Here is a 26,861-nt window from a genome sequence, read left to right on the forward strand (position 1 = left end):
GGCCCCAGGCCTCAGACTGCTCCGCTCGCACAGAGCACCCTTTATTTAAGTAGGGCCCAACGTGGATTCAGGGTTTGTTCATCTGTTTTATTTTTTCACTGCCTGTAACTTCTTTCTCCCCTTTGTTTCTACCTAAGTTTAACATCCTCCTGGTTATTGTTATTCCCTGCTCACAAAAATGCCTGGAAAGCAGCCTGCAGTTCCCGAGTGCTAATGGGGGATGCTGTGGAGTAGGTCTCTCAAACTGCCAGGCTTGCATCTTTCCTCTGGAAATTGAGGAAGAAACAACTGATATAAACAAAGTAAATACAAACAAACAAACAAAAAATAGTTCTTGGCAGATTTTCAGAAAATATTGCAAAAAAGAAAAAAAAAAAAGTAATATGATATTGCGAAGATACCTTATGATCTTCTACGATAATACTGTGAATATTCTTGCAAGTAGTGGGCTGGTGAGGGCTTAGCTCAAGTGTGAGCAGCCCTGTGGGGTTTTCTCATGTGCCACTACATAAAACAGAGTAAAACCAACTAAATTCTTCTCTGAATTGCAGTTACTAAATACCCAAGAAATCAGAAAAGCAATGCTGGCATTTTGAGCTTATATTCCATCTTTTCTTTTGTTTGTTTGTTTGTTTTTCTTCATGGACTTTTCCATTATCTGAGCTGGAAAGATAAAATGCCTGGTAGGACAGAGCCCGTGGAAGAGAAGGGCTTGATGCTCTGGTCTGCACCTTGCCTGTCTGATAACCGTCTTCATATGAGATTGAGAGCACAGCCTGGTTAGGTACTGTATGAAACAGAAAATATTGTGCACAGGTGCTACAGCATTTTGGCCTGAGGGTAGAGTGATAATCTGCCACACCTGTCATGTGTCAGCAACTTGTGCAGCTCTTTTTATTTTTTTTTTTAATCCAAAATCGATTCTGTTTTCTGCTTCCTATAAGAAAATACGAACTTTATAGATCTATGCCTGAAGCACACTCGGGCTCTGTAGCATTCAATGCAAGTTTTAAATAGTGAATGATGCACAGGGGACTGCATGTGAACGTTTGGCTCCAGAGCAATTCAGAAAGGTCAAAACCTCATGTAAATGTAACCCAAGTAATCAAAGTCACTTCTCTGCAGAAAATCAGAGTATGCCATTGAGGGTTCTTTCATGCTGTTTTAGTTGAGTATTTATCAATCAGTTGTAATCACAACACTACAAGCAGCTTTGCTGTATTTTCATTTGCCTGGATTTTTTATTTTTTATTTTATAAACTGAAATGAGGGAGAGGCGAGGTTGGAGTTTTTCATGTGCAATTATGATCATCATTTGTTGGATTCTGCTCTAGTCTCTGTTATTGGTTCCTTCGTTTCTTTCTTCTCCTCCTCATACATCTGCTTCCCCCCAAACCCTGTAATTCCCCACTGTTTCTCAGCAGACTCTGGGTGCAGGGAAAGGGGCAGCAGCAACTGGAGACTTGTATAGAGAGTTTGGTGTGTGTTTGGCAGAGTAAAGTTTCTTTCTTCCTCTGGCAAGTCCTTGTCTGTCTGTGGGGAAAAATGTTTGGATCAGCAGGATGGGGAAAAACAGCACAAATATTTATGGTAACCTGATTTTTCTTATCTGTTCAGAAATTAGGGTAGCTGGAGGAGGGGTGGGGGGGTGTTGCTCTAGGTGATAAGGCCCCAAAAGACAATCTGGTGTATTCAGGGAAGTGTGTGTTGGTCATATTCATTGTAAACCTTGTATGCAGGAGAGGCATAAGAATTTGCAGCCATTCTGCGTTTATTGCTGTGGAAGCCACCCATTAAAAGAAATAAACAGGGCCGAGTAATTTCACTAATTCATAGAACTGAAAGGTAAACAGGAAATAAGGTTGTTATCCCGTTCATCCAGTGCTCTGAAGTGGAAACAAATACATGCATCTTGTGAATTTGGAGTTGCCACCCCGGCTGAAAAGAGTAGCAAAACCAACAAAATGTAAATGTTTATGCTTTATAAAGTGGGAAATGGAGAATTTCGATGCTGCTCTTTATCTGTGCACAAGTTTCTAGTGGTGACTGCACACGGTTATAGACAGCCTCTTCTTGACTGTTGCTGTAGTTGGTATGCCATCTACACTAAATCCCACTCAATGCCAATCAAGTTCTTGCTCTGCTGTCAGCGAATACTTGATTATTTTCTGTCTGTAAGAAGCTTGTGTGTATTGCAATGTTCTTATCAGTTCCCCTCTCTCTGTTCACTTTCTCAGAGTAAGCAAATTCAGCTCCTTAAACCTTTTTCCACTCATCATATTTTTCTAAACCTCATACCATTCTTCCTACTTTCTTTTTGACACTCTCTAATACATACTTTTCAAAAAAGAGGAGGCCCAAAATGAAATACAAGATACTGTATACTTCTCCCTGGTGCTGAAGAAGGCAGAATAGCTCCAATAGCAGATCCCAGAATGAAATTGGTCTTGTTTAATGCGTGGCTTCAGACCCTTATGCTGCTTCATTCCTGCCACCTGGCCGGTTATTCCTCATAGCTTTTCAGTTGTGATGTCCCCATTCTTGTTGCAGTTGCCATTACAGAATGCACTCCGATTCAGCCTATATACAGTTTTCTTTCAGACTGCTTTCCTGGTCTTAAAGCTGACTGAATATTGTGATAGCATGCCCCAGTCTCCCTTGGTTCAATGCTCAGCACAGCTCGGATACTTGCCATTCATTCATTAATGCTCTGGAGTGGGCTGTGATACCTCAACTGATGCATTCTCACAGGTTGTCATCATGCTACTGATAAGTATTCATGGCATAGGGTTTGTTTTTTTTTTTTATCGCTTGTGCACCCATTTTTTTAAATCATTTAAATTGTTTCTGTGGTTTGCTCATGAAAAAGTCATGCAGGACTGCTTTAAAAGCTCTACTAAAGATAGGCTCAGTCATCTGCACTGCTTTTTCCACTTTCTTTTTATCAGCTGGGACAGATGCCCTGTCAGAGAGAGCAAAAGAGACATTACATTAATTTGACATCACTTTTTGATAAATTCATGTTGATTTTTTTTTTTTTTCTAATCACATTATTTTTACAGGATTGTAAACCCCTTAGTAGTGTGTTCCACTGACTTCTCTGTTATTAAAAATACACTATAATTTCTGTCTTCTTCATCCCTACTTTCCTTTGTAAGATCAGGTTGGGTCTTTTAATTTCTTTTAGACCTTACCTGGCCTCTCTGGCTAATGGTTTACGGATGGTTGCTGGCAGTTCCCTAAGCAGTATAGGGACATTTTCAGTGCTTCCTGCTGACTTGAAAACCTGTAATTTACTGATGTCTTAATCTCTTCTTTCATTATTCCAGCCTGCACGTGCATATCCTATATGTTAGGCTGAAAGATGTGCTGAATATCTGGTCCCAGATAGCCTCTGTGAAATGAGGCATTGAATAATTCAGCCTTTCCTGTGCCACATTTGTGTTAAATAATGGACCTGTTTTTTTCAGTTTGTATTTATAGAATCTCTTCTTATTGTTTGCTGTGTTCCTTGTTGATTTTAAGCCACTTTGTGTCTTAGCTGTCATCTCTTCTTTTACATGTAAGCCTATGGTGGTCTTTTATGTCCATCATATGAGTCACGTGTTCTTGATTCTGCTTCGGAGTACAATCCAGTACAATTCCTTTTTGTTTCTGTGGTTTGTTTGTTTGTTTGTTTGTTTTTTCTTCTCACCTGTCATTTAAACCTCTTGACATTTCACATCTCCGCACTCAGTAAGCAGAGCACAGTCTCTCCAGAAACCCTTGGCTTAATTTTCTTTCAGCAGCCCTTGTGGGACATAGCCGTAGAGAGGTCTACATGTACCTGGGATGGGGGAGGTTTGGGTCCATGGGGACAAGTGTGCCATCACTTTTTTGTCCCCTCTGAGGGATATATTTGTTGGTAGGTCAAAAGTGTCTCCTCCTGATTACCCAATTCTTCTTCACATATTGCCTTTATTTCCTCTTCTTTCATCTTCATCGAGAAACTTTAAAGAAATCTGTATCATGCACCTTCCTATGCAGCCAGACTAAAAGTTCAACTCATGCTGTATCTTGTAACACCTCCACCCAGCCTTTTCTATTGTAATTTATGAATTCCTGCCTGTTTTTCCTGAAGTCTCGCCTGAACATATGCTTTGGGTCTGTGACTTCTGCCACCAGATCTGTTGAATGATTTACCTATGCCGTACTGTGGTTGGAGCTCATCCTGATAATTCCTCATGTTTAGCAGCTTTCTCCATAGATTTTCCTCTTGTCTCTTTTGCTATTACCTTTTTGACACTTCTTCTTGTGCATTTGTGTGTGTGTGTGAACTGATTCTAATATGTATATGTCTTTAGGTTATATGCATACATATTTTTTTATATTTAAGATGTAATCTTAAACTCGTAAATATTACCAATGCATTTATAAGTATAGGGGTTGCACATCCTGGGCTGGAGTCTCTGTGCCATTTTAGACAGCCAGACAGAGAGTCTTTGCCAGGCTTTTTGTGGCCTAGGTGCCTCCACCATGTGAGGGCAAGATTAATGCAAATTAAAGGCATTAAAAAAAAAATTCTCCTTTTCCTGCTGACAAATTAACTGGAATGAAAGAAGCTGAGACTTAAAACATTTTAATGGAAACAGTTTATGTTTCAAGTTTAGAAAACAGTGGTCTGGCACATACTCTTTTCTTGAATCATATATTGACGTTTCTGTTACTGCTCTTAGTGGCAATGTTCTCAATATTCTCTTCTCATCATTATCTCATCGTTATTGTATAAATATGTATCTTGTTATGTGGAACATTATTTTTAAAGTATGGAATCATTATTTTATTATGTAAATAAAGTTGGACCTTTTACAATGATTTATAATCGTCTTCAGGAATTGTTGTAATTAAAGAGGAACTTTCCACAAAGAGAATTAATTAGATCACAGAAGCATTTAAATATAAATCATTAATCTTTGCATTACAGGAAATAGTTAGTGGCTATGTATAGATCATTTAATTATACTTGGTTCAATTTTATTTTGTCACTGCACCACAATTTGTTTTGGAATTAATTTCCAATTTCTTCAGTAATCTGATTTCAGTTTACTTAATGTATCAGACACATATAAATACATGCTAGTGAAAATAAATAAAGGTTTATTAATGACTGTTGGGCAAATTAAGCCATGGACTCTGCTGTCAATTAGCTGTGAATTCAATTGCTCAATAGATGGGTGAGACAGAAGATCTGCACTCTGAGAATGGAAAGCAAGGAGTGAACTTTTTGAACGTATAGATATATACAGTATATTGTGACTGTCACTTGCTGGAGGGGAACCAGATGACATAGCCTGGGCTTGGCCTGATAAGAGAATTCTTAATAGAGCACAACATAATTTTGGTTCCAGTATGGAATAAAGGAAGTTACCAGCTTTCTCTTAGTCCATGACAATTAATTGGTAATGGCAGTAGCACTCTGTCAACTGGCAATACATTGATATCTCTAGGTAATAATGACTAGGTGTGCTGAAAGGTTTTAGGGTGCAAGCTCTGCGCAAGTGTTTTGCAGATTTTGCACTCCAGTGTTTTTACGTTGTACAGTGTAAAGGTATGAAAAGATACCTTATCTGTAATTTGATCTATTAAAAATTATTCTAAAATATAATTTGTAGGTGTTTTTTTTTGAAAGTGCTTTTAATACCTTGATGGTATATTAATATTCTCTTGATTTTAATTTTAATATTCTTCTACAGTGCTCTGAAACCCTTATGTTTTAAACCTTTACACTCCTTGAAAGTGCATACATTTTAAACTTAATTTTTGGGTGGACACCACAGATTAAATTAGCTAGTTCTGTGCATTATTTTTCTTTAAACAATAAAGATTTGATTCTCATTCTGATTGAATTCTGCATACAAATTGACTTTAGACTTAGAGTATCCAGGTTTAGCAGCATCTGTATTAAGTTTGGACTGAACTAATCTTTTGGAATCTTTAAATACAGGATTTTAAGCCAAAACTTGTATATCCGAGAGCACATCTGGGTTGCATAGTATTACCTCATTTGTGTAAGGTAGTGTTCCTAGTTTCTTTTCATTAGATTGTTTTCTGTTGGCTGGAAAAAGGAATTTGATACAGGGATTGTTCTGGCAAAAGAAAAAGTTTAAGGAACTTTAGTGATGCCTTTCTTCCTGTATTGAAATTCATATTAGAAGTCATGATTTTGGTACATAGCTAGATATAGTAAATAAACTAATAAAATATGACTAAGAAATGCTCAGCCAATTTAATATATTTGATGAGCAGGCAGAAAATACTAGCTGTTCTGTCAAGTACAAATTGCATACAAACAAAAGTAGAATAATATTTATATTGTTAGATTTCTTAAGATTGCTGTTATATCTTCCAATAAGTAACGATCTCTTCCTATGAAAATTATGATGCCATTTATCAAAAAATAAAAAATGAATTGCTTGAAAAGTTCTTTAGGATAAGCAATTGTTTGGTAAGGAAGGCAAAGAAGCCTATTGGTATGGATTAAAAGAGAGGGCAATGTTGTTTTTTCATCTTGTAGTTTCGGCATTTTCTGCCTGCGCTAGATGGAATGAGATAGATCTCAAAAATACAATCTTCTTATAAGTGCAGAAGAAATTGGATTTAAAGTATGTTTGCTTTGATTCTATTTACATCTGTAAGATAACAGCATGAAATTAATAGTATTTTGTTTTCAGTATTTGTCATTAAACATATTAGTATGCGTAGGGAAATAGAGAAGACATTTGGAAATGGGTAACCTTGGGTTAATTAAATCCATCTGGTGGCTGACTAATGACAGGAATATTGTATCCAGGGAATCACTTAATGCTACAAGATTTGATAATGCACGAGAAGTTTTCTAACAAAGCAGTCTTAGAGCAAGCAAAGACTCGCATGTAACTAGGGTGAAAACCAGTCCCACAGAGCAACTCACAGAATTGCAAACCTCTGTTTCATGCAGTATATCCCAGAAGAACTGAAGAACTACATTTGTTGCTCCTTGAGATGCAAAATTATAAATGACAAATGAAGTAAAGCTTGTTTTCAGTTCATGCTACGTATAGTTGACTTTTATGAGACTAATTTAACTGGATATGTTTCTGTGCCTACAACAGTCCAGGACAAAAAAAATAATAAAATAAAATAAAATAAAATAAAATAAAATAAAATGCTCATTAGGAAAGAACCTGTATAGGGTGTGAAAATTAGCTTCTGTGGTGAAAACTGAAGAAAGGCAGGCTTGATTTGTGTCAGCTGGCAATCGCATTTTATATAGATCAACACCTGAAGATACTTGTCTCTGTGTATTATACTTTGTATTGGTCATCTGTGCTGTTTGGAGTTGTTTTATCCATGATTTAGTAGCTGAAAGTTACTTTTTTCCCCCTTGTTACTTCATAATATCTGGAAAAGAAAATACCATGCATAGTTTGCGATTATTGATCTAATTGTTTGATTAATTTGCATTTAATGTTTTTGTGCATTTGTACAGAATATGATGTGGAGGTGGGGGAAGAAAACCCTGAAGTTTGTGTAGTCTTGGATACTTTTAAAGCAAGCCATCCATGATAACATCAGATGAAGAATAGTTCATTATATGTTGGTCTGACAGATGGGCAAAACAAAACTCTGAGAGATTAACATTATTCCACAATTTAATTTTTAAAGCATACAAAAAGAGTGGCTTAATAGAATTGAGTATGGGGAATGAGAGTTTGCTCTACATCTGAGGAACTTGTCTAAGCTTCCTTTGTAACAAGTAGAACAAAATAGTGCTAGTAAGTGATTTATCTCAGCTTAAAGCAGACATCTAAAATAGGTCAGATGAATCACTCCCTGAAATGTCTTTCTCTTCTGTATGTGGTGAGTTTAAAGTGACCATCTCAGATGCGTACATCCAGAGTTCGATTAGATGAACACCTCCCACACTGTCACATTTTAAAAGACAGAGATAGTTACTGCTTTTTGTAGATGCTGAAGAAAATGGTTTAAATAGTACATTTTTCAGAGGCATTTTTCATTCAACTGTATCAGCTTAAGTGTAACAATTTATGATGTATTCCTCAGTAGGTGTGTCATATGTTAGGATTTTGAAAGTACGGCCTGAAATATAAGTTTACCATATATGTTATATTTCTCGCTTGTGAGTGTTGGTGTGCAGAAGGTTGGACCATAGACCTACCTCCACACATGTAGTACAAAGACTGAGCACATGCTGAGTGCTGAGAACTTGCTTGCTGTACAGAGTATTCACTGGAGAGCTTAGCCTTGAGAGCACGCAATACGTAAACGAGTTTGAAAATATTAATTGACCTAATTTAAAATGTTGTCTGTCAAGCAATGTAGCTTATTAAGCATTCTAGCAAAAGAAAAAAAATTGCCCGTAATTTTTGTGTAATCTTCAGCAAATCTGTTTCTACTAGTAAACATTGTAGCGTATGTTAAGAGTTGATAGTGACTTCATAGCAGATGAATTAGCAGATGTATATTCTGTGAAACTGCTTATAATTACATAGTAGCTATGGTTACCAGGTTAAAGAAATTACAGCCTGATGATGAACAGAAATAGATTGCAGCAGACTGATTTGTTGTTGAGTTGCTTAAAAGCAAAATGCTTGAGTACATTCTGAGTCATCATAGTGCTGTACAAGTAACAAAAATATGAGTACGCTCTATTTGCTGAACTGGCACGGTGTCTGCTTTTTCAAATCCTGGTTTTCATGTGGAATTTCAGTACCTTCTAAATTTGCATTCTGCTTCTATGTAGTTTGAGAATTGGGTGTCAAGCACATATTTCTAATGAAACTATTTAAATTCAGATGTCAAGAGTCTGAATGAATATTGCTAATATTTTCATTTTGATTCTGTACTGGACAAAGCTAAGTTCAGGCATAGGCATTTCATATTCAATAAAAAATTGTATTCACTTTTTCTGAAATCTAACTCTTAGAATGACTTACTGGAAGTATTTATCTTTTCTTTTGCATACTCCAACACTTAGAAAGAAATGACAGAAGTGTGGGTGAATGCAAGTGGGAAGGGTAGAAATGAACACAAGGACGTTATTGCACTGATCTTGGTGGGCCCACTTCAAATGCTTCCAGCATATATATTGCCTAGAAACATCAAAAGTACTTGAGTCTGTTTCCAAAAGCAGTGCAGTTGTTGAGGAGTTCAAGCTCTGTTGACATAAATGTTAAGAACAAAAGATTGAACATTTTTAAGTTTCCACATGCTCATGGTTTGGAAACCCAGGCTACGGTGAATTGTGTTGGATTTAGGACGCTTAAAGTCACACAAGCTTTTCTCAGTATGTTACTCTGTTTTTATGAATTACAAACTATGAAGAACTGCATTTCTACATTTAACTTCAACTTAATTCCTGTAATGTTGTCTGTATGTGATAGTGTAGAATAAGGTTTTATGGCATCGTGCTCTTCTTTATAGTACAGATTTAGGCTTACTCCTTTGCACAAGGAAAGCTTTCCCAGTGATTCTCCTTGGGCCAGTGTAATAGTCACTTCAGGTTTACAGGCTGGATGTACTAAGGCTAAGACTTTGTGACTAATGATTCTCTATTCTGTAAGTGTAACTTACCAGTGAATGGCTACGTGATCATACTCAGTAAATCTGCTCTCCTTGTTTTACAGAATAACCAACCATGACTACAGAGTCAGGATCAGATTCTGAGTCCAAGGATAAAGAGCAGGACCAGCAAGAAACCCCTGCACAGCCAGGGGCAGCAGAGGTCCAGCCGCAGGACCAACAGCAGCAGCAGCAGTTGAGCGAAGAGCAGCAAAACGCACTAGAGCAGTTTTCAGCTGTGGCAGCACACAGCACACCAGTGAAAAAGGAACAGGTAAGGGAGTCGTGCATTATTCCTCCTGGGAAATAATGAGCCTGTTTCATTAGGATTGGAAATATATACTCAGATTTGTGTGGAAGCTGTTTTGATGGTTGTAGGTTTTAATTGGTTGGTCTTTTGCATTTAAACATAATAGCCTTTGTAAAGAATGTTTGGAGATTCATGTCAGGTCTTTCAGCCTCCAGTGCTTAACTGTAAGGCCAGTCTTATTAACTAAGTGGGAAACATTTTCCATCTTGCATTTGCATCAGGTAGCAAACAGTGCCAATTTTTAAGAAGCTGAAAATGTTTTTAGAGTTCATTTCATCTTTGACACCTGCTGAAAACTGATTTCATGCTTGCTTGTCTGATGTGTGAGCCATAAAGAATCTGTGGTCTCTTAAGCTTCTTGTAGTTCTGAACTGACTACATTATAATTACTTTAACTTATCATGTAATAGGTTTTAGAAGGGTTGTCACACGATTTTTCCATTTGGTTCATTGTTGCACTTATTAAATTTGTGGCAGCAGTTTTCTTTTTCCCATTAACAATTTCCAGTCAATAGGATTAACAGGCATTGTTCTTCATGGGTAAGTGAAACAAAATTAATGAGGTACCTGCAAATCACATCCCTTTAGATCCGTAAGGTTATGACTCCCTTCTGATGGCATTCACTTTTGTAGAGTGGAATAAGTCAGTCTTGCTCCTCGTCTACCCTTAAAAATAAATAATAAATAATAAATAAATAAATAAATAGGTACTTTGAAGTGAGGTCCTGTTGTTTAACCTAGCTGGGACGCAGTGCTGGTGAAGGAAGCAGAGGTAAGGCATTACTTAATATCGTTGTGTTTCCCTGGGAACTGCTTGGGACTGCCTGTGCTTTTGGGTTTTAAGCTTTTTTCCTCAGAAATACAGCCCAAATTTGCTGTTGCTGAGGAAAAAATGAAGCATAAGCAATTTCAAATACAAGCAAAGCCTTCTGTTGTATCCCTTATTTAGGGATGTATTACCTCAAAGTTTAGAATGACAAATATTTCAGGGATCAAATTGAAAGAGGTGTCTGATTTCTTATACCCCAAGAAGCAGACATGGCAAAGCAGGGTTTCTGGTGTTTATAGCTACTGAAGATCAACCATTGGAAGAACTGCCTTTTTTTTTTTTTTTTTTTTTGATTACTGACTATTTCTACCACTGACAAACTCTGATCAGCTCTCTATCCCCACCAAAGACCTTTCTGCTCTTGTTCCCATGCCTACAAATTATGTATTGGGAGAATTTCAGTCTTTGAAGTAGATCAAAAATTGTGTTTAGTTAGTCTGGGGAAAATAGGAAGGGCTGCTTGTCAAGGAGAAAAGACCAATACACAAACAGTTCATTAACGTAAAATTCAATTATGCCAGGTCTAGGCATAAGTATTACCAATTTTGTTCTTCCAGACATCTTCACTAATCTTTGCTCTTGAAGTTTCTTCTGATTTTCTTTTTTAAAACAAAACAAAGCAACAACAGCAACAAACTACAATAACAAAAAAAGCCCCTAGGCACCAAACTGTCCATCTGCGTTTATGGAGGTGTGAGCTTGGAGACCTGAGATGCCCTTGTGCGCTGTGTGATCCTCTTTCTTTCCCACTTGTGCTCAGACATCTGTACAGCCTTGATAGATCTGAGTTAGTGAAGAAATATGTGAGATTTCCCATGTTGAGGTTACCAGTGTGAATCTGAAATTCTCTTGTCAGATAATTGCCAGGTCTAGCAGCGATGATCTGCCCAGTATATTTTGTAGTAGCTTAAGTGTCTGCATCACATGAAAGAACTACTTAAAAGCAATACTAACCAACAGAACTATTGGCAGTGACATCATTAAAAAGGCCAAAAATTGTAGGATCAATGGATATAATTTTCTCTCTTGCTGTCATTGAGCATACTGTGTATGATATATTAATATAGATAAAGATGAGAAAGCTTATACTCAAAAAGCAAACCCTGAGACAACTTGCGATGCACTAGAATTTAGTCCGTAGCATTGAAAATACTGCAAAAATGTGGTCTGAGGGAGGGAAACAGGATGGGGGAAGAATGCAACAATGTTTATAGAGTTCAGAATAATCCACTGAGTATGTGGAATTTTCACTGGCCTTTTTTTTTTTTTTTCCTAGATACCACAATGTCAGGTTTCTTTAGGAAGAAGAAGCTTAATTCGCTCTGAAAGTATCTCAGTGCCTAAACATGTCAGCATAGTTCAGGAGATTTTCTCTAATAGTTCTCGGCATGTTTTGTTCTTCAGACAAATGGGAGTAAAACCATTCTATGATTTTAACCTAGACAGATTCCTCTGATCTTAATGTAGACAGGATCCTAATAAACAAAATAATGTCAATACTGTTTTTGTTTTTTAAAATATATGTATTTATAAATAAATTAATGTCTGTTGAAGTCTTGAGTTAAAAGTGTCTTCATGAAGGAAAACGATCACCAATCTAAGGATTCAAAAAATTTGTTTTCAGGCTGAAAACGTTTCTAAAATTTAAATGTCTGAAGGGTACCCATGCTATCACGGGCTTTTCTCTCAAGAAGCTTTCCTATTTTCTTTAAAAAGATTAATTCCATGCATCTGTTTTTTGGTTTGGTTGGTTGGGATTTTTGGGTCATGGGAAGGGTTTAACTCTTACATGAACCACCTGCAGTGATGGTATAATGTCTCCAGCCCCAAAATGACTTTTGTACATGCAGATGTGCATATGTAAATTTCCATCGTAGATTTCCTTAAGAAAACATGTAGAAATCATGAGAGTCCCTCTGTTCATCAGTGGCAGGGGTCCAAGGAGAAGATATCTCAAGTCTTGTTTTCCTCTTAGTGCAGTAGGTTGAACTGCTTGCCAGCTGGTCCTCGTGGTTGTAGGGGGGTAACTGGCCTCCAGCTTTGCGCTGAGCCTGGAGGGACTCTCCCCCTTTGTCATGGCCACTGTGAGCATTAAATCCTCAGCAAACAGCTAATCTTGTGACATATGCTATGCCTTCATCTCCCGCCAGCCTTCAAAGTGTACGAGGACCTTGACGTCTGGATGCAGAGCTGGCGTCCAAGTGCTGGGAGGAGGAAATCCTCCAGGTCTGGAAATAGATGGGGGAAGAGTCGGTTGGTGGGTTATGAAAGCAGCTTCTTTGTCCCTCTTTGCATCTTCGTAGTCACACTTTCTTCTTATCTCCCCACCCAGGAAATCCCAGGAGACCTTCTTGGCTGTGCCCTCACCTGTAGGGAAAGGAGGAATGTGGGGTCTTGCCTTGCTTCTTCGCAGCTGGGGCTTTGGTGGGAGATGGTGCTTTGGATGACTCCAAATGTCCCCTTTCACATAAATGAAAAAGGAGAGCTTATGGCTTGCTTGTATTAAATCTCTTGAGGAAACTTCCCTGTGATTTAGTGCCATGCTGTTGTTGCTAGTTACATGATGCAAGGTTGTTTTGGTCTCAAAGCAGATTAAAGCCTTTGGACGGATTTGCTCCATTCTCATGAAGGCTTATTACATACAATGAATGAAAACAGACTTGGAGGATTAATTTACAATATTACTTCCAGTGATGCTTGTTGCTTCTTACATGAAAACCATTTGGAGCCCAAACGTTTGTTTATTTTTTCCTTGTAGCAAGATATATATATATACATACATACATATATATATATATATACTCTAGCTTAGATATTACTGCACTCCTGATGAGGTTTTGTTTGGATACTACCAGGGGCATAACTGATTTGAAAGATAATGTCTGCAGCATAGCACTGTTGCTAGGAAGGGCAAAATGCTGTAGAGCTGTTCTGGCTTTCATCTATTGCAGTGAAAAGGACCACGAGCTGTGCTGCATCATGGTAACTCTTCAAATGGTCTGACCCTCAGATAAACCCAAGGAAAAGTAACCATGATTGTTTCTTCTCTCCCCTTCCCCCTGCAGTATATTTGTCTTTCAAATAGAACCTACTTCTTGCCAGCTTAAAGGACTTATCGAGCATCTGCAGAGAGCAAAATCCAGCCTCTTGTCCTGTAGTTATCATCCATTAGCCAGCCAGCTGCACATAAAAGATGTTTGGCCTCTTATTTCCATCCTGTTTGTTTAAACCTTTGCTCAGGCATTTGGGGAGCCTTTCGCTCTCAAAGGCACACCTCACTGATATCAAAACTAGTGCAAACCTAATGGTCTTTTCCTGTTCCACATGGAAACATGAAATGATTTAATAGATACAGGACTTTAAGGTAATATCAACAATCTTTAGGAATGTCTCTTCATGGCAACGTTTACTTATTGTTCAGCATTTCCAATAGATGAAAAAAGGGTCTGAGAGTGATTTTGTAACTATGGAAAAAGAAGAAACCTAAAGTATTTTCCTGCATGTCCTCCCTCTCTGGGTGTTCTGTACCTTTGGAGTGAGGTGAGAGTGTTGGGGGGAACACAGGGAGTCTTTTCAATAGGTAGAGTCTACACTGCATCATGGGCCCTCTCATCCAAGCCCCATGCTTGACCCACCTTAAATTTTGGTGTGCAGAAAGCAGGGTGCATACTGTACTGTGTTGCATGATCAGATTGTCTAACTTAATTTTTTTCTCTTTCTAGACCACAGACAAGGAACAAGAATTTGCAGCTGCAAGCGCGAAACAGCTGGAATACCAGCAGTTAGAGGACGACAAGCTCTCTCAAAAGTCATCCTCTAGCAAACTTTCCAAGTCTCCTCTAAAGATTGTCAAGAAGCCTAAAAATATGCAGTGCAAAGTGACACTCCTGGATGGATCTGAATATGCATGTGAAGTAGAGGTACGTTGCTTCTTCCTGTTTAGTTTTGTTTGTTTGTTTGTTTGTTTTCTGTCTGGAGGAAAATATTTAGAATAAGACTTGTAGATTAAGACAAAAAACAAACAAACAAAAAGTTTTGTTTTGTTTTGTTTTGTTTTTTAAAAAAAGACAAACTATATTCCTAGTTTAAACAAAAGTATGAATGGCCAGATATTTCACCAATGCCATGCACAAAACTGCTTCCATTGTTTTATCTGGAGATGGAAGAAGTTGCACAGATTTGAGCTCCAGTGAGGACTAGTGAGCAGTCCCTGGAACAGCCAGAGACTGGGGATTAATGTTATGTCAGCACATGCCACAACAGAATGCAGAAAATAAATTATGGGCAGTAAAGCCCATAAACAATGAAGGATTTTGATCTCACAGGACTTCTCTTTTCCCTGGTACTCTGTTGAACAGGGACTCACATGGAGTCACTATCTAAACAGTAGTTTTGACCATCATGAGATGAGTGGGGACACAAGAGATGCCCAGAGGAAATGTCAGAAGCAAATAGAAGTTAGAGTGGGGAATTTTATGTGCTTCTCCACTGTGACTGGGAATCATAATTGCATGTAATCATCACTGGTGTAAAGTTGCTGGTGGTTTTCTGTAAGGAAACTCACCTTCTGGGTCCCTGCCAGGAGCCTCCTTTGGGGAGGGACAGTCTTCACTGCATTGTCACTTATGGTCTGTGATTGCTGACAGAGCCATGCTGAGAGCTCAAGGATGCCTTGAACTCCAGAAAGCCATAGAGAAGTAGAGGCATGAGCAAATTTAGCACCTTAGGGTGGACCTGTTTCTCCATTCAGCCACTCCAGCCATGTCACTAAGGTGGTCGTTGGGCAGTGAACCTGTCTGTCCTGAGCCTGCTTTAGGTTAGGAAGCTACTCATAGAAGGTAAGCCTGAGCCCCAGCCAGAGCAACATCCTCCTGGAAGGGGAAGGATGTGTGTTAGAGGGATCAGCATTGCCAGCTTTCCTTTGAGTAACTGCAGTGTGTGGTGGAAAAGTCACCCAGGGAGGACAGAAGATTTAAAAGGGAGGGATGGGATAGTCTGTACACTTGAAAGGGGAATCCACAGGAATACAAAGGAGGAGAGCTCATGTTGGGGACAGAGTGGGGAGGACAAGAGTAACTGGTTGGGAGCTAGTTTCTGACATCCTTGCTCAGATTTCACTCAGCTGCTCTCGTTTTAAGTGCTCTGGAAAGTGATAGTTGAAAAAGAAGGTTTTACAGTTTGGGCCAAATATTGCTATGTTAGAAGTTAGCTCCAAAGAGCAGTTGTGATTAAGTTGCTTGTATAGCAGTTTAGCAGTCATGCTTTTGACTATCGTTTAGTTTAGGTGGCCAAATCCTGTATTGTTTCCATCAGACTAGCAATAGCTTTCTGGTTGTGTACTTTGTGACTATTAAATTGTCATTTCTTGACCTGTATTCCCACTTTTATCTGTTAAAGATAGTGTGCAAACCATTAACCTGGAAGAATGATTCTGCTGGCTTTGATGGAAAGAGTGATACTTGTTTCAGCTTTTGCCACTCGAGTGGAAAATCTGAGTCATTTTTTGGAATACAGTCAAGCAAATTTTACAAAATAGGAGTTCTGTGGAAATCTTGTCTACAAGGCTGAGTTTTATGAGGATATAAGATGGAGCGGAAGGGGAGATTTATTATGTTAGACTCTCACTTATGCAAAAAAATGCTATGAATAATACTTTATTTTAGGAAGTTTCACTTTTCCTCTGAACTTAGACTCTTTTGGAGTTGAAATGTCAGAATGCTAGCATACAGAAACCATCATGTTTTACTGCTTGTCACATTTGTCTGCTTTGTAAGTTCTGAATAACTCTTGAAAAATATGTCCAATATAGATTTTGTATACATTTTCTCTAGACTTCTGAAATATCTTGCAGTTTTATTGAGTGTCATCAGTAACCACTGCACCTGCCTCTAAGATGGTTAGAATTCCTCAGGAGAGTGTAATATTGATGAGAATAGGGCTCCCAAAAGGATGAATCCTCAGATGACAAAGCTGTAATACTATGATGATGAGCAGGCCATTAAGTGCATTGAAACAGAATTTAGTAGTGAAAAGTCAAAAATATTTCAAGGCACAAGTACAGCTTAAATGACATGTGTATTTACACCCCTTAAATGAATGACCCAGACCTTGAGTCCTTCATAGGTGGTATTGTTAGCATATGGTATGCATTGAGGATGCAACTGCAGGTACCTCTCCAGGACACCCTACTCTTTGACCCAGGGGAAGATCCCTGGGCAAGTCTGCTTAATATGTTCACAAAGTTCAAAAAGAGTGAAAGGAGTCCGTGTCCAGCCAAGACAAACGAAGTAACGTTTGCTCTGCTTTTTATCCAGGGGAGAAAAAGTGTATACAAAGAGATTTAGTAGGCTGGGGAGACTGAGGATCTGTCACAGGAGACATTTCAAAAAATCATGTAGGATTTGAAGATGAAGTTTTGTTACAGGAATTCTGCATAGGGAGGTTCAGGTTGGAAATGAGGAGAGATTTCTCAGAAAGAGCAGTCAGGCACTGGAACAGTTTGCCCAGGGAGGTGGTAGCGTCACTGTCACTGGGGGTGTTCAAGGAAAGGTTGGATGTGGTGCTTAGGGACATGATTTAGTGGATGACATTGGTGTTAGGGGGATGGTTTGACCAGATGATCTTGGAGGTCTTCTCCAACCTTTATGATTCCTTGAAATAATGTCACATTTAAAAGAAAAAAAAAAAAAGAACAACAACAACAACAACAACAAAAAACTATTATTTTAAAGATGGCCCACAAGTAAGCTTAATATATACTTTTAAACTGAAAAAAATACATAAGCATGTTCAAAGATCTAAGAAATTATGGAGGTCAGTAAATTCCCCAAGGTGGACTCCTTAAAAAGAAAAGTGGGCAGGGACATGCCAATCAAATATGTAGTGTTCCCATTAATTGAGTTTTATCCACGTAACTATAACTCTCAGTGTGGACAGCAGCCCAGGGTAGGGATGTGACAATCAGTGGATGTGAGTCAGAAATGCCATCCTGTGTTGCCAGCTCTTGTCTTCCATCTCTGTCTGTATGCCATGCTTCTGCCTACTGAAGGCTAAAAAGCAGTGTAATCTAGAAGGACAGGAAATTTAGAAACCTTCTTTTGGGCTAGAATACCAGCTCTGTCGGTGAATCTTAATTTGGATGTATGCCAGTTATTTATCCCTCTGGAAGTGCATTCGCTAGTCAGGGGGATCATTATAGAATCCATCAGTTGCTCTATAGAGTGCTCTGCAAAAGACAAATGCTTTTATATACATTAAATATTCATATCATTTAAAGAAGCTTATTGCTCTCAAGTAGAGCACAACCTACAGCTTATCAATTATGTGTTCATCCAGTTAAAGACCTGACAGCCAAAATTACACTTGCTCACAGATTCAGATGCTTCTGAGACAGGTTTGGTTAATCCATTATCCCCTTGCTGTTCTTTGTTTCACAAACCCCTCTTTCCTATTCCCTATCCAATACTGAGAATCTTTACCGCCTTCCACTGTTCCTTTCTGTCTCTCTCACGCCCAGTACATCGCATACATGGCACCAGGGGCTTTTCATATTGTATGAGATGTATCTGTAGAGGAAAGTGTAGTGGAGGTAATTTCAAAGAGGAGGTTAACAGCAGTTTATCTAATGTGGTACTCTTTCGTTGAAAAGATCTTAAGCAAATGCCAGATAAAAGATTCCTCCTGTCACCCTGCACTGTTATTGCCAGTGTGTTGTATCTATCCTGACCCAGAAAGTCTTTCATGCAGTAAGACATTACGAGCCAAAACCAGGTTAAATAGCTAATGCAACCTGTTAATTCATCCTCCTCCAAAAGCCAAAACCAGAAGTGTTACCATCTGCACTGCTACTGCAGTTCTCGGCTGGGAGTCTGTGGATGGTAGCAGCAGGCTTATTTAAGAGGATTGTTTCCTTTCCGAGGTGGGATGGCTACCTAATGGGACTTCACCTGTCCAGGAACAGCTGTTGGCTTTTGGAGTGGAGTTGTTTGTTGTATGCTGATGTTGTCACCAGCAGAGCAGCCTTGGGTTCAGTCCATGCTTCCCTCGTGTCCTAAAGCAACTGGAGGTTTCTCAGGGATGCTCAGACACGGCAATTGTCACAGCCTGCTCAGATGGATGCTGGCCTGTGATTTCAAATGAGGTGCCCACCCCTCCTGGAAGCAGTTCTCCTTGTGCTGCTCATTGCGCTCCCCAGCTGGCACCAGGATCAGAAACGCTTTTGCTCAAAAGCGGCCAAGTCCATAGCTGGGGCCAAAGCTGCTCTGGCAAAGAGGATGCTGAAGGCTTCTCTGTAAAGCAAGGTAGGCCAATATATTGCATTTACTTGTTTAGTTCTTCAGATCAGCAAAGGAAGATCCAAGACTGTAAATTGATTTCAGATAACCTTAAAAAAAGACAATGAATGCACTAGCTGAGGTTTTTCCTAAGGTGCAGGATAACAAGCAGAAGTAACTTATTTCTAAATTCCTTCCGCTGTAAGTAGGGATCTTCGAGTGCTCTAGTACAATTACACTATTCCTAGGATTTATCCCTCTCCATTTCCCTATCTGCCTCATTTTGTTTTTCTGCTATGTAGACTGCTTCATTTTAATTAAAAGATTGAAGTGGAACCAGCTGTCATTCTCTTCCTTATACGTTGCCTAATTTGGAGTGTCTTTCTAAAACAGGTTGGAATTTGTCTTCATTTCTGCTCTAAACATATACAAGTTATTAATCATAGAGTGAGATCAGAAAGCTATAACATAATCTGTCCAAATAAATGGCAAAATAATTAGATTTCATTTTCAAGGGCCCAACTGTCTGAGCCCATTGGTAATTTATACTCCTTTTTCTACCACTTGGACTTTAAGATCATACAGGAGAACAGTGGAAGAAAATAAATGTTTCCGTGGCAACCTTGCTGTGGCATCTCTGCAGCCCTATATCAGACAGGTTGAGTTGCCGTGTAATTCAGATATTGTGGAGCGTGGAAATCCAGCATCTCAGGAAGCATTACTAGTACCCCCTCTTCTTTGTGGATGGGGCTCAGCTGAGGTAGGAGGAGATTGTTAAATATACATTTTTTTTTTTTCACATCCAGTTTTCTGTCAAGCTTCTGCTTTCACTGAAGCATTAATCTGTTGCCCAGTTGCAATAGCCCCTTCTACAATTCTGTGAGGGGCCTGCCTAATCAGGACCATTTTCTTAGCAGTTTCCCCACAACCTCAGAGGCCTTCAAAGCACCATACTTGAATGGAAAGGGTGAGGTGTATTTCTGTATATTTGTAACCAGGATTTATAACCCAGACAGAGGCAGGCTGGAATGGACAGGTTGCTGTCTGCCCTGCACAAGTATGTCCTGAAACTCCTCCTTGCAAAATGAGCATGAAGTGAATGGCTTCTCATATAGCATGAAGCACTGTGTTTAACAGAAATTTTTCTTTTCTTGAGAAAGTGAGGGGGTATGGATGCTTCCTGTAATAAATTTGAGAGTAAGGATGGTCGTAGGACAGACTTGAAGAGTAAAAATGAGCACGCTTATTTTTGCCCTGCCACTATTGCCAGAAAAAAAAAAAAAAAAAAAAAAAAAGAAAGTGATGACTTGTGTTTCTTCTCCTGGTTTTCCACATCTGGCTTGTAATACTAACTCCAGAGGAAAAATCCTCCCATCTCTTGGTATACCACTGTACCCCTGCCCGGTGCAGCACTGGAGCCAGCCCTCCCTTCCCCAGGAGCTGTCTCAGGGCAGACGTGTGCTCTGCTTTGCCACAGACAGTTCAATAAGGCCTTTCTTACCCATTTTGAGGTAGAAGTTAAGGTCAGGAAGGAAACTGCTGTAATAAGATGCGCTCTGCTTTCTGAAGGATACAGTTTCAGTTACCCCCTGCACATTTTAATTGTTTAATGAATTCCACACAGTCTCGTGCAAATGGCCTTACATGTGAAACTTATTACTGAGTGCAAGAGGGAATTTTTTAATAAGTCTTTTCCTTTTGACCTACTCTCTGCTTACATTTCAGTTAATTTAATATGAACAGCTTTGCGTTAGGTTTTTGTTCCTTACCTAGGACGTGTTTCAGTAAATGTGACTGGCCTGAGATGCATTGTCGGCATTATACAGAATGTTTTCTGTCCCCAGACCCACTAATTAGGGCTGACTTAGATTAGCCAGGGGATTCAGTTAAGATCTATGTTACCTGACACATGTCAGTAGGAGTCTGAGTATTGCCTGAGTATGTTCCAACTGAATAGATTTAATTTACAACTCTTCTGGTTTACTTTTTAAAAATACAATATATGGCTTTTTTTGAGTTAAAATACTTGTCAATTCAGGAAGCATAATGTTCTGGAAATCAATATCCATGTTCTCCAACTTATAATAATGAACCACGAGGCTAGGCAGAAAAGAGTTATTTGCTTAGGTTTGGTAATTGAAACAAAAATAAAAATATTTGGGCTTCCTTTTACATCTTTTAAATTTTTTAAAATTTTTTTCACTGAAGATAAAGAAATCAAAATTAAAAAAAAAAAAAAAAAAAAAAAAAAAAAAAAAAAAAGGTCCAAGGATGTTGGTGTGGCACCTTTGAGCTCCTCACAGCTGGGAACATCTGGGCTGTGTGGTATTCATGGGTAAAATCTGTTATAAGATGGTGGGGAAACACACCTAAATGGTTAGACAGCTGGGTCTCTTGTGTTTCCTCCAGTTAATATACAAGTATTTTATAGACTGAAAGAGAACCAAGAATTAAAGCCAAGTCACAGTTTCAGATGTTGTACTAAGTAAGCAACAGGTTGGGCTTTAAATTCTGCCTTTCAGCACAGCAGAGGACATGGTTACAGTGAGAATAAATACCAGAACTTTAAAATTAAAAATAAATAAATAAGGTATTGTACATGTGCTCTTGACCTTTTTTTTTTTTTTTTTTTTTTTTTTTCATCTAATCCTCTTGTCTCTTGTCTTTCATTAATGGCTTCTGAAAATGATTTGAGCAGTAAAATGGTGGGTTTAGGAGACAAACATCTTCATTTTGATATTTTGAGGCACCAGCCATTTTTCACAATGGTGTAAACTATCAAGAGGGCTAGACCTACCTTGACAAATAATTTCAACTGCCCTGAAATTACACTTTGTAGAGAATAAATCATTAACTGAAAACTTCCAAGTGAAATGTTGCCTCTGGTTCTCTCCCCTTGGTGAACCAGTTGGAAATGAGCCAGGCAACAGGAGCTTGTTTTCCATCTGGCAGACTTGTATTTATGTAGTTAGTTGGTTTTGGTCACGCACACACTCAAACCCAGCTACTGCAGGCCGGTTGCTGGTTAACCTGGGATGATCTTTTACCCCGGACAGGTAGAGGTCTGTCTGCTCCAGTGCCTGTCCAATCTTATTATTGTGTTGCTTCTTTGTTTTTCTCAGTGAGCAGCAAGCGGGGCTCCTGTCCTTGTCACTGCCATTGCAGATGGTGAGACTGCATCAATGTGTACACATTTGTCTTCTCCTGATGTGCTGCCTTGCTCACACTGGCCAGCCTGCAGTTTTTTTCACAGAGGTGCAGCCAGCACCCAGTCTCTGCAAGTGTTTTTTAATCACTACTGGAAAATGAATCACACATGTCACAAAAAAGGGCTTTGATTAGCCCTTTTCCCTTCCCTGAACTGATGCTCAGATTTTAATGCCTCCTGCTGTTTCTGGACACTGTGTCTGTTCCCCATTTACCCCGCGTTCCCATTCTACCAGTGACATTGGTGATTTTCTTGTCCCTGCTCCAGTCACACTTTTGCCAAGCTTCCCTGCCTTTTGTGGCATAAACATACTGACCCTAAACACACTGGCCTTTTTCTGGGTTATGCAGGTGCCTGTTACTTGTTACAGCTCCCAGCCATCCAGTCTAACCTAATCTCTGACTCTGTTGCTATTTGTTCCTATTTTATAGGTGCTGTCCCCATGTTAACACTTAGAGTTACTGTTTTCATAGCAAAATGAAGCCAATGCTCATTTTATCATCCCCTAAAAATATTAACTGTCTCCTAAAATCCTGACACCTCATATAGGTGACTTTTCCAGGTGAGCCCCATGCAGTGTTTGCTGAGCTGCCTTTATGGTTTGTTACCCCTGCCTGTTGACAGGGAGAACAAAATATCAGAGATAGGACTGGGCAGTGAGGAAACACCTGCATATGATGGAAAGCAGTGGTGGGCGGAGAGATTTGTCTTTCATGGTTGATCTTGCTCAGGCAGAAATGGGTTTGGTCTGAAAGGGAAAAAGCTTTGGTAAAGTTTACAACCACAGGGAACAGAATAAGTTATTTTTATTGACAACCCCAGCACTGATGACGTGATGCTCTCTAAGGTACCCCAGATCTAAAAGTGTGATCCTCATGGTGCCTCTCCTGTCTCAGGAGTGTCTTTCTGTGCTGTGGTTTCTGTGTGATTTATTTATTTATTTATTGCCCTCTAGCCTGGCAATGTAGGTCAGGGAGAGCTCTGTGGCTTTTAAATTCATATGGCAAGATTACACTTTAAATCTGACTATGTTTACAGTGGGGCTTTTTTCAGTTGAAAATAAACCCAATGTTTACGGTTGATTTTTGCTGATAGATGCCAGTAACCATGTATGGTGCAGGTAGTGGCGTGTTCCCCGTGATGATAAATACACCTGTGCACAGTTACACAGTGGTTACACAGGAGAGATGCACATTCGCTGAGCTCATCCAAGACCTGGGAGAATAAGGAAAATATTTATTTTTACACCCCCCACTGGAAAGCCTCAGCTGTTGTATTGGATCCCAACAGACCTTCTTGAGTTACTGCAGACCTTCTTGCAGGAGGGAGTGCAGTCAGAAGGCAAATGGATCGGCTGTCTGTCTGGTTAAACACCAGACCCAAACAATCTGTGTGCTCCAGCATACTGAGCAAGGGTAGTACTTTCTCTCTTGAAAAGCCTCCAAAATCATGGAATATGGTTTATTATTGTATGACAGGATTTAGCAAATGTGTGAGACTAATGAATGTGCTGAGAATTGAACTGCTGTTTGAGAAATAGTGTCCATTATGTGCTTTTTTTTTTTTTTTTTTTCAAATATTGGAAAAGAATGCCTGTAAGCTGTTACTAGATCTCAGCTCTTGCAGTATGAATGTATGAATTATGCTGATGCATTTGGGGTGCCTAAGCATTTGGTAGTCATCATGTTTAACATGCATTTCTTCAGTTGTGCACATGCAACTGTTGCTGCTACCCTTCAATATATAAAGATATGCTCCAGAGTATTTATTATTCCTCAGGTGCCACCTCCTGCAGCTTAGCATTGCCACGTACAAAATGTAGGCTTTATTCGTAAACATGCACACTGTGTAGCACACCCACGAGTACACTTAGAGCTCATGTGATACTGGTGTTAGAGTGATCTCTGCTGCTGATGTAGAAGGCAAAGACCCTAATTTGGTTTGATTCCAGCATCAGGACTAGGTCACCAATCTTCTTACGGGGATTTAGCAGTCCCCTGGGTTTTTTTAGATTAGTGCTGGCTCTTTAGGATTGCAAGCTCAAACAGTATTAAAGAAGGTTGCCCTGATAAAAACTATGTCATGTTATACAATGTCACTGACACTAGGTGCAGGTATGTAACTATAGCACAGGCAGTGTTACCTATTTATCTAAATACTTGAATTAAATATTTAAGAGGTAGGTGTCAAAAATGGCTCTTTTTAGGAACAGTAATATATTTCAGTGTTCTATACACAATAAATATCAAAAAGCTGATAAATTATAGAACCACCATGATGAGGGGGTAAAAGATCAGTCTTCACTGTGTTTCAAAATACCTTCTAGTTTATTGTATGTTTCTTTATGTGGCATTCATTTGTATGTGCGCAGCAGTATGGGATAGAGTTCTAAATTAAGAAGCAAAGGTATACAGAATAATACTGCATGTTTTATTTCAAACTTTTACATATATTAGACAGCTACACTGATGTACATGTGGGTCCTTGCGTAGAAATCTTCATAAAGAGAATAATTGGAGAGCTCGTATTGGCATACAGCTTTCAGGCAAAGCACCTCTTTGGATTAAATACATTCACATTAAAAAAAAAAAAAAAGCATTTTCATCATAGCTTTTATTAAACGAAAGGTTTCTGACATGTCTAATTCTTAGTTCTCCACACATTTGGCTAAATTGTTTATGCAATACATTGTATTTGGAATTGTGACCTAGAACATTTCCATATGCAGTTTACCAAGGAATTTTAGTTTGTAGTTAGAGAGTAGATGAAAGATTAAACAGTATATCATCTTGAGAACCAAAAAATGAATGTGTTTCATGGAAAACTTATTATTTTATTTGCCTTTATTTTCTTTGCCTCCCAAAAGGCTATCAGAAAGTTCCTGTTCAGTATCTCCTACCTGTGATGCATAAACTTCTTACAAACTGAATGGAGATTATTATGTTGTTATGTACATCAAGGAGATATGTGTCCTCCTACATGTTCATTTATAATAGTCTCGGTATGCCAAAGTTAAGATTTTTCTTTAAGAAACAAAGTATTTGAAGTAAAAAAAACAGATGAGTTTGTCTCTTTTGTCTTTTAGTTTTTGGCTATATACGTGATGGCAGTGGGATGTCTGTTGTTTGCTCTGTCCATTTGTTTGCTTTGTCACTTCGTTGTACAGCTTGTACAAGTAACTTCAGCAAAGTTTTTGCTCGGTATCAGAGGTGGCTTTCTTTAAAATGTTTTATGTAATACACATAACATCAGTCTCAGCAAACTAAACTTTCAGAGAAAACAAAATGTTGACTTTTCTGGAACTTTCATTACCATTTTCAGCAAATGCAGCAAGGGACTTAGGGGGCTAAACTCCAATGGTTGAGTCATGTTTTTCTTTGGAAAGATCTCATCCTGTTAGTTATACGCATTTTCTGTAAGATGCACTTCATTAAACCAGAGGAAAACTTGCTGATTTTCTGCCAATTAACACTCCAGGAAAGATTCTTCGTCCTATTTTTCTTCCTGAATGCTACACACTTAGCTTCCCGCTGAGGGATTCATTTGAGAAACCACAGATTTGAAGAAATTTGTGGATTCTTTTCTCCTCTGTCACCTTTCTCCTTCATCATCTTTTCCCAGTGGAGAGAAACTGTGGAGGAGAGAGTAAGCAGCCCAAGAGAAAATCCTCTAACATTGCAAAGTATGAATATGTGGAAGTAAAAGGAAGTCAGACTTATTTAGAATGGCTTCTTACATTTATCTTCCTTGAGGAAAATTAACCCCTGCTATTTTTTAATTTTTTTATTTTTATCTTCTAATGAAAAATATAGATTAGTTCAAAAACTACACTTTCTCTATTTGGAAATGTTTTGTCCTAAAATGCAGTAATTAGCTTCTAGAATTTCTCAGTTCAGCCCTTTGTATGTTGGCCAGATCAAACTTATCTCAAAACAATACAGGCAATGTCATAGCGAGTAGATTTTTTACTTCACACATAGGTAAAAATATGCTTTTTACCAGAATTATTGCTTGAGTTTGGGATCGGTGATTGTTTCTGCATAGATGAAGTGGTGACATGGTCACCTGCTCCTCCAAATTTGGAACCACACTGCACATTTATTTACTTGTAAGGTTGCATGTGTTTGCACATACACATATTACGTGTTTTAAATTATGCACATATTTGCATATGCACATTAAATTATGATATATTCATGATGTTGAGATCCCTTCCACGGAGATGTAGTTCTTATTACTAAAGGGATCTTGGAAACTTGCATGCACTTGCCCCCTTTACAAGCAAGTAATGACTATTGGCACAAGTCATGTTTTTTTCCGAGATTGGGCCAATTTTTGTGTATGATGGGTAATTCATGAGGAAGGAATGTGAACGCTGTCAGGAGGCTGGAATTCAGCCACTCTGAGGCTTGCTTACTGTAGATATCTCAGCTGGGGGAGTTTGTGGGAAGAGAGTGCTTGCTGCGGCAAGTACAAAGTATTCCTGCTAACCAGCTAATCATTTACACTTGTTTGTGTTGCAAAAGTAATTGCAGAAGCTGCAGGATGGAGAGGATGAAAGTTCCGCCTTGTGTGTGTTACTTATTTGATGCCATATGCGTCTCAAATTTTATGTGAGTGTTCCTTGCGTTTGCATAGAGA

General features: G+C 38.8%; 1 protein-coding gene across 11 annotated transcripts in view; it reads left to right on the plus strand.

Moving 5' to 3' along the window:
- EPB41L3 (erythrocyte membrane protein band 4.1 like 3) overlaps positions 1-26,861 on the plus strand; it is a 134,736-nt gene that overhangs the window by 58,620 nt on the left and 49,255 nt on the right. For all 11 annotated transcript variants that reach the window (XM_082752953.1, XM_082752951.1, XM_082752949.1 and 8 more), the window contains exons 2-3: positions 9,666-9,874; positions 14,462-14,659. In XM_082752953.1, the coding sequence (XP_082609079.1) occupies positions 9,677-9,874; positions 14,462-14,659 (396 nt within the window). In that variant the 5' untranslated portion in view covers positions 9,666-9,676. The remainder of the gene's footprint in view (positions 1-9,665; positions 9,875-14,461; positions 14,660-26,861) is intronic.

The sequence above is a fragment of the Aythya marila genome, assembly GCF_965140915.1.
Source record: "Aythya marila genome assembly, chromosome: 2".
NCBI lineage: Eukaryota > Metazoa > Chordata > Aves > Anseriformes > Anatidae > Aythya > Aythya marila.